The 8,978-nt window shown below is 45.3% G+C and overlaps 1 protein-coding gene across 1 annotated transcript; it reads left to right on the plus strand.

Annotated features, from left to right (window-relative positions):
- The first annotated feature begins 724 nt into the window (after window positions 1–724).
- Window positions 725–5,308, plus strand: LOC116854134 (EF-hand calcium-binding domain-containing protein 1-like). The gene is made up of 6 exons (XM_032835744.1): window positions 725–905; window positions 992–1,152; window positions 1,228–1,308; window positions 1,490–1,600; window positions 1,703–2,145; window positions 5,011–5,308. The coding sequence occupies exons 1-5, from the start codon at window positions 779–781 to the stop codon at window positions 1,889–1,891; spliced, it is 669 nt and encodes a 222-aa protein (XP_032691635.1). The 5' UTR covers window positions 725–778; the 3' UTR covers window positions 1,892–2,145; window positions 5,011–5,308.
- Window positions 5,309–8,978: the final 3,670 nt, after the last annotated feature.

The following is an 8,978-nucleotide window of genomic DNA, read 5'->3' on the forward strand; positions in this document are numbered from 1 at the left end:
AGGCGACAAAACCAGTTCAGGTATCCACGCTGAGCTGTAGATTTTAGGACACGGAGAACTGACAGCTGGCCGTTCGAGGTTCTATTACGGAACGGATGAGAACGTCTCAACAAAGTGGATACACAGCCAATGAAAAATTGCAATATTTTTTATATTTTATGATAACACACACATACGAAATATTGTTGAAAAATCTTCTCAAATAATTGTTTTATTTCTACTTTGAACGCTGATGGAAGATTGCCGAAACTTTTACACTTTTCTAAACAAGCAAGAAACGCGCACGCAAAAAGTATTGCTTCAGTTATTCACGTGAAAATTTAATTTGTTTAGACTTGTGCTTTGTGTGTGTGTGTATGTAGATATTATTGAAAGAAATAAAAGATTCGAAAAAAAGAAAAAAATATTGGCTCCTGAGGGAATCGAACCTGCGACCATCGCATATCAGCTCTAACCAACTGAGCCACTAGACCTGTTGGTAGTCAAATATCTAGTTCCACTAAAGCTATGAAATATTTATCGGAAAAATAAAAATTAAAATCATAATCACATAAAATAAATGAAAATAAACCACAGTAAATAATAAAACAGTATAAATAATAAAATGATAAAACGTACAAACGTCTAATTCTAATATGGCACTGAAGTAGCTACGCGAAGAGAGCTGATAATGTAAACCGACAGTCTTCTATTTATCTCAGTAACATTAATATGTTTTTGGTCATGAAAATTAATTAGATAATATTACAAAAGTACGGGATAAATTTACAAGAATAAAATGCCAACCGAATTGGCCATTGACACGTTAAGCAAACCATTGCCGGAGATTGTCTTCAGAAGAAAAAATAATGCTTTATTTAAGAAACTAGCGAAGAATACGCACTTCAATTTGAGAGAAGTCGAAGGTTATCCAGCAGAATGAAACTTTTGCTAATTTTTTCGTAATGATTCTATATCCGTTCTGACTTAACATCAATTAATTTTACTACAGCATTAGCCGTTATACACAGAAAAATAACGCAAACCTTGGGCCCTATAACGAGATTAGTATTTAGAGATATTTTTCACTCTGGTCTGGATTACACCGAGAACATCCGACACTTATTCATCGACAGACTTTTCTCCGCGTTAGACAAGAAGAACGTTCTGCAAGTATGGACGATTAATGTAACATTCCTGACAACTACTATTTTTGCGGAAATTAACTGTGACATTATGGGTACATAGATTAATCTGGAACAATGGATCGAAGGACTTTCCATAATTCTTCGTGGCACTTTGTCCGAGAAGATACATTTCGCGTACACCGTAATCTTCACGCTTTCTTGACTAATCTAATTAATTAATCAGTTCATTGGATTTCTGAATATTCTTCCAAAACTTCTCTCTAAAAATGAAATCATTCTATCAGAATGATAAACCCAGAAGATAGAAAAGCTCAAAATTGCTTTGGGAATAGTCATTAATTAATCACATTTACGTAAAGCAGATCTACGATTTTATGCACACCAACAAACTGAAGAAGGAACATATATTTCCGTCAATGCGAGGCTGTCTAATCAAACTACAGACAGACGAAGATCTCGAAGAAGGCGAAAAGGTTAACTAAAGATTCTCACGATGTGAAAATTCGAACTTTAGACACAAGGCGCGCAGAGATACTTTACGTTGAGTATTACGGACTATTTATATTGCGTTACAGGATTTGATTGATTTATTGATGAAGAAGATCGACGTGGACCGCGACGGTGGAATAACCGAGGAAGAATTTCACACGACGATAAAAGACAGAAATCCGCTGTTGTTGGAATGTATAGGACCAGTGTTCCCGTCTAGGGAAGCGAGACGAGCGTTTCTCAGCACGTTCACGGACCGCCTCGGACGATTTTGATTTCCTCTTTTCACGGGCGTTGTCGTTTGTGTAATTTGTGTATTTAACAACGTCGGTCACGAGCCACGTTTTGTCGAACCTCTTAGAGATAACCTGCTGCGATAAATACGTATCCACCGAAATCGTTCGAGTTACATCGTCAAGAGCTGTGCTGTCCCAGCTAAGAACCCAAAAGTGCATCTCAGTGAAGCGGACAGGCAAACGCGCCCAATCAGACAGAAAAGATCCTCCCGCGCTCCAGAGCAAACGGTCCGGTAAGTTTTCGAGAACCGACCAAGGTAGCGCTCAAGCGCGCACGCGGCTTTCACGATTCATCGGACGACGGCAATTGACTCGCTCGTTTCCTGCGCAAACAATCGCTAATGGAGCGCGATAATGCCGCATCCTAATCGCATCAGGCGTATCCGCGATATGATCGTCCGCGGGGCAAATTCAGTCGATCGTTGGAGCGACGAGCGGCCATGCGATCGTCATAAATCTTATTACTGTGATCAAACGCGAAACACGCGGATGATTGGTCCGTAATATCCGCGTGTTACTCAACGTCCTCGTGATGTATCGATCAGCGATCGCGATCCCGATCCCGCGGCCTCGGTGATCCATCGTTATTAGTTATACAACAAGAGAAATGTCGTAAGATAAAAGACGATTGCGATACAATCTAACACGCGCGCGGCTCGAGGAAAGCGAAAATATCCCAGGGATATATCGAGCTCTGTTCTGGTCCACCTGCTACTGCATGCGATCCGCTCTCGATTAATAGAGACCGCGCTCTCGTAGGGTACGGAACAAATATAGACCTTCTTGCGAGCACGGAGACGGGCCGCCGCCGCCGCCGCCGCCGCCGTCGCCGCAACCCTACACGCGTGAACCGCGCGAGCTGATCGGCGCAGACCGTACACGCGTGCACGTTATGGGAAAAGAGAAAGAAAGGAAGAAGAAAAAAGAAAATATAATGAATGTTTGAGGGATAACCCGCGGACAGACGAATGGCCCGATCTGCGTCTCAAGCAGCTATAACAACAAATTAAACGAGGAAATCTCAGGGCTTTCGTCGGCTCGGCCGACGTATCTCACTGTCTATGGTCCCGGTTTACAATGCGTGGGCGTAGGTATAGGTATACAGTACCAAGGCGCATGGCAACGCGTATTTCTTCCCCGGCTCGAGCCTGCCCCACGACGATAGTGGGGGCGAGCTGGAACGATATTGTGTAAAGAGTATAATAACGTGCGTATGAAAGGCCTGATCCTTTGTGGGTAGCCGACCGTGTCCTGAAAGGATCTCCCGAGATCTGCTCGCGGGGGTGACGCGGGGAACAACGATGGGTGGGGGCTGGCGAGGGGAATCGTCGAGAGTTAGGGGCACCAGCTGAGAAAACATGCCCGCGGCGTGTCGACGAAATATTCATGTGCGTGTAGCGCGTACGTGTACGCGTGGACGAGCAGAGGGCGGACTGGGCGCATCCAGCCGATCTGATTTTTGGCAACGATCGCTTCCTTGAACCCCTTTTGAAGGGGTATACGAAGTAGGGAGGTGGAGAGAGTTTTGCTCCGCGTGTCGAGGCCAAGAACTGAAAGTGATGTCTCGACAGGCAGCGTTGCTGCTATATTTGGTTATATATATATAGAGAAATGATGGTCGCGGTATATCGGTGGTGTAATCCTCGACGTGGTATACGCCTCGGGGGACAAAGGCGATTCCGCTGACAGCTCCGCGAGAGGAGAGAGAGATGGAACGAGACTCGGCGGTAGAAAGAGGAATAAATTATAATCAGAGTCGCGAGCGCGCAAAGAGCGACGATGATTGCGAGAGAGTAGCGCCGGGAAATTAAGTCCGTTTGTACTCAGCTTCCGCCAGTGAGTCTCACTACCCTCGGCGACAGATTTTATTAGGGATAAAATATCTTTCGTTAGGCGGGATATACCGCGCGCACCGGCTTCAATCAGACGTAACAACAGCGCGGCCGCATATTAAAAACGATGAGACGGCGACGGCGACGACGACGACGACGACAACGACGGTGAAGCGGCTGGCAATAGCAATTCAAAACGAGTCACCGTTCTCTTCCTCACGAACGTACCGCGTTTGCGATTCATCGTCTCTCCTCTCCCTCTCCCTCACTCTCTCTTTCTCCCTCTCTCTCTCTCTCTCTCTCTCTCTCTCTCTCTCCCTCTCTCTCTATCTATCTCTATCTATCTATCTTTCCATGGCGTGTGTAAGAGGCAAAGCTCGTTTCGTCTACCGTGTTTGACGGCAGGCACAAATTGCGTCGTGGCAGTACGTTACCGTGTAATCTAGTCACACCGATGGTACTGGAAAGCCGCAGGAGCGAAACTTCATGTCGATACACGCAGCGAAACTCGCGGACGACGGCAGCGATGCGCGACGCGCCTCTGAATACGAGAGGCATAAATTATAATCAGATGTGGGGAGTAGTCGTGATTACAACGGGGACGTGATGAGCTGATTCGATTTGCGCGGCCCACGCCCACGCATCAAAGACGCCGATAACGACGATCAGCGATGGTGGCTCTACGTGCGGTGGAGGATCACGAAAATTCTCACCTCAATAAATAATAACACGGCGGCGCAATCCGAGCCATGATTCTGTCAACCGCGCGCTGGCGTCATTGAAATATTTATAATTTGTCATTCTTTTTGGGTCATTGAAATATTTATAATTTGTCGTATCTTCAAATAAAATATATCGGAAACGCTGCGCGAGACGCGGAAAGACGGTTATTTCACTTTACGACCAGTGCAATCCGATACGAGTTTACCGCGATCTTGTCGGCAAGTTTAATTCTCATTCGGATTTTATTTGCAAACAATGCGCTATAAGGTCCGAGTAACGCCGTACATTGGCGAGGGACAATGACGGGGTACCGAGATTTACAGCGAGTCGTATCCCACGCGTGCATGTGTACGTACAAGCGCGCGATTCCGCGAAACCGATAAATTTAATTAAAGGATGAGCACGCGTCGCACTCAGCCTCATCAGACGCACCGTGTGCTGAATCGATCGAAGGATAAGAATCGACGAGGAGCGCGCTCGACGATCATTCGCGCCGGTGGTTTTCCGAATTGGGCTCATAAATATCTCTCGATGGCGTTGTAGGGTCTAGCTCGGGGCCGGAGAGAGCAATGTTTCGCGCGCGGAATGTTCAATGAGGTGTGCAGATGTGTGCTCACAGGGCGCTGTTGTGGCCACACAGTACCATGTGTTGTCCAGTTGCGGAGGAGCGGGAGGAACCGCGGCATGAGGTCATCCGCGTGAACACGACACCGTCGGTCTCGTCGATCGCAGCGGGATCTGCCCTGACACGGACACCGGACAAATGGATTCAGGAAGATCCCGCTAACGAAAGCAGTGATTTATCTCTGTTTCGTAGACACGCACGTCCTTTCCACGGAAGTCCGACAATTACACATACAATGCGCTGTTTTGGAGTTTCCGCGCGACGTTACTCTTCGCACGATGCAGAGGATCGATCTTTTTAGATATTTACCACAAAAAAGTTCATAATTGACACCCAAGGTATCTTTCCTTAAAAATCGAATAAAATACTCTCCTATCTCCACATATCTATCTTACATTTATCGTAGTAAATAATAAATTTTCGGAGTTAATTTATGCCAGGCGACTTCCACAGAATGCATTTCGCATTGCAGTCACGCCGTGATTAATCCAATTTTCATCCGACCGACCGAGTGAGCTCTCGCGAACTTTTTTCCGTCGAAATGGTTAGTTCAGCTTAGCAAACCGAACGAAGGAACGTCAGCGGACAGCGATAGGATCTTTGAAAGGTACGACGTGGGTAACACCCGCGTCGGGCCACGCGACTAGACAGATTTTAGGGTGAGAAGAGAGAGAGAGAGAGAGAGAGAGAAGAGAAAGGAGAGATCCGTCTTACGTGAACCAAGCGTGACGCGTACGCGCCTTGACGGACGGCCATATTAAATCAACCGCCGTCTCTTCCAGCCGTTTGTTTCTCCTTCAAGCCGGATTCAATTTTCTCCCCGACGTCTTGCAAATCGAGGGATATAAGCCGCGTGGCCAAAATTTACAAGTACGACGCCTGACACAATGCACGCTTCCCTGAGAGGGTACGGGCCAGTGGTTATCATCCGTCGCTTCGTTCGCATATAATTATTCAAACAACTTATTTTTTCACATTTAATTTAATTTAATTTTCATCTGCTTCGCGCGCTGGTTATGTTTTTCTCAATGAGATCTCGATTCAAGATTTTCGAAAAATGTCTCAGTTTCGCGTCTTTAAATCGCAATGAACGTTTCATGACAGACAGTATTCTTGTATCCACACCCTGTAGGATTTGCAGCGTGATATCTGGCACGAAAGAAACAAAATGTCACATGTGTTTACTTCAAGTTTGGTTCGACGTGTTCGATTACTCTCAACAGATAGCGACCCAATTAGTGGTGGAGGAAGGCAAGGGGGATTAATATTGATAGAGAGTCTTGCCTCTTCTCTCTGGCGGCCATGAGGCCGGGGATAGGCTGTAAGATAATAGCCGCGCGCAGGAACCGAAAGATCGAGGGACCGTCATAAACTATCTGAAGGTGTCGAGTTTGTCACGGTCATGCGAGACCGAGTTTTCAAAACAGGATTAGGCGCGTTCGTCGGATCTCGAGAGCAGCGGCGGCAGCGTCGGCGTATCGGTCCCTCTTCTTCCTCTGCCTCTCGTGTTCCTGCGAAACGTGCATCGTCCATTTTTCAGCGACGCTCTACAGCGTTTGGGCTCCTTTTTATCTGCTACGTCGTAGACTCGACGGGGATTATCCACATCCGGTCATTTCTGCTAACTTTTTTTTCCTCTCTCTCTCTTTTTTCGGCCGATCTCGCGTCTTCGTAGGGGCACTGAGAGATATCGAGTGGTTTATTGATCTATTCTGTGAGCGTTCATTCATCCGCCGGCTCTCAATGGCGTTTGCCTATTGTTCGGGTCTTCTCTCTCTCAAGCGAGAGAACGGTTGCTTTTTCTTCGATCTGATCTTGCCGGGGCAAGACTCTTCCTCTTTTTATACTTCCTTCTACGAGCCCTAGCGTGCGATGAATTTCGTCGTGATTTTAACGCGTGTTCTATTTATGGCGGTTTAGCGCTAGTCAATAGGGGAGACCGTTCAGTGTAAAATTCTTTAACGATCGTGACAGGATCCAAGCACTCCGACCTGCGACCGGCATATCGCGAATATAATTTTGCACAAGATTTTACAAATATAATAAACGATAACTTACTTTACAAAGCATTACAAAATTATTTGCAAAAATTAATATAAAATTCATATTGATTTTTCACCCATCGTTTTTAAAATACAAAAATTTTTGTCGAGTAACACTCCGAGTAACACTTACTATTAACAGTTTTGTTACGATTAAATATTTACATGATAGTACAGAGATTATATAACAACTGTTTTGTAACAATTTTTATACACTCTGTTTTAATAAGTAGAAGAAAAACACTTTTCTCTCCATGAGCTTCAAAATATTGCTGGTATTCATATAATTATCAAGATCATAATTCTGAGTGTTCTTTAAAAAATATTAGTTGTTTTTTATTGCTTATTAAAAAGTTATGAATAAATGAATTAATAAATGAAGCTCACATTAGTTAATACTGGTGTTCAAGAATGTAATCAACTGATATATGTATAGAAAAAATATATATGTGGATGGGTTGATGGGCTCCATTCCGAAAAAACCTAACCAAACCTAATCTCAAAAACGATACAGATTTGGTTAGGTTTTTTGCGAGTATATAGGAGGTCAAACTTTCTATTTCTAATGCTGTTTTTATCGTTTTATCTGTCCTTAATTCTAATAGGCATAATTTCAATAGAACATTATGATAATTCATAGAGTATATCGGAAATAAATCTTATATTTTTGTATGACGATGTTCGATGTTATTAAGTGCTCTGACTTAATGACGTTGGACACTGCGAAGTAGCGAGGAACGTCACCGCGTGGCGGTAAGCAATTCATTTCACAGCTGCGAACCGATGGAAGGTCTTTGCATCGGTTCGTTTTCCGTCATTTCTTTCGACGTAATCCGACGCCCGCAGGATGCTCCATTATCCCGTCAGGATACCCGCGGGGAAAGCGGTGGTTCGCCATGAAGTAGGTCTGCCGTTTGGCCACGGAGCTTAAAACACGGAGGATTAGCATAATCGAGCGGTTGGGTAGAAAACATTTTGACTTTACGGTCGGTTTCTTCGTCGTTGAGGAATCCTCCTGCGTGACGCGTCTCATCGTATTTGTACGATTATCGCCCGACTTTTTTACCTCGCTTATTTTACCACGATGTTTCAACGATCCTCGGCATATCCTCGAACGATGTTACGAGAAGTTCTCGTGTCCCCCATATCGCGTGAGGGTTAACGCCGATTTCTCTTCACTGAAATATCGCGTCGCAAAATTTTCGCGACGTTCTCGCGAGCGAAAAGAAGCCATACGGTTCTTGTAATACGGAAACGAATGTCTCTAATTATTCCCACAGGAGCTGTGATTGCTCAGCTGCCAGTACGACACGAGAAATGCGCATAGTCGCGGCCACCTGTGTTTTCGCCTTCGCGAACTCCCGACTGGCCGGCCGCCGCCGTTGCCTTCGCGCTCGCGATAAAATACAGCGGGAAATCGAGTTTATTTATCAAGCTGACGTGCGCCATCCTTCACGCTAAATACCAGAAGTGCGTTCATTATTCCCACTGTGCCGGCTATCTCCTGGATCCGGGATGAAGCTGTGCGGTGGCATACCGTGCGCAAGCGAAGCGATAATTACGCCAGCTAGTCGGTTAGCTGGCCAGCTAGCTTGGGTTTCGCGATCCAGAACGAGATCCAGAATCTCTGTGTGCTCGCGATAATGGCTGGCTTTCGCGGAGAGTAGTAACTTCGTCGACTTTTATTTCCTGCCACTCCCACCTTGTCCGACGTCTAATAAAAACGAATAAAGTTACGTAAATTGCACGACGTCTTCTCGGTTCATTCGCGCGGCTCCAGTCGAGACCAGTTACTTCATGTCAAGACGACACTTTGTAATTTTGTGGTATTTTCGATGCGTCGT

This window comes from Odontomachus brunneus, unplaced genomic scaffold (assembly GCF_010583005.1).
Source record: "Odontomachus brunneus isolate Ranch 3 - 2012 unplaced genomic scaffold, Obru_v1 Obru_scaffold_008, whole genome shotgun sequence".
Taxonomy (NCBI): Eukaryota; Metazoa; Arthropoda; class Insecta; order Hymenoptera; family Formicidae; genus Odontomachus; species Odontomachus brunneus.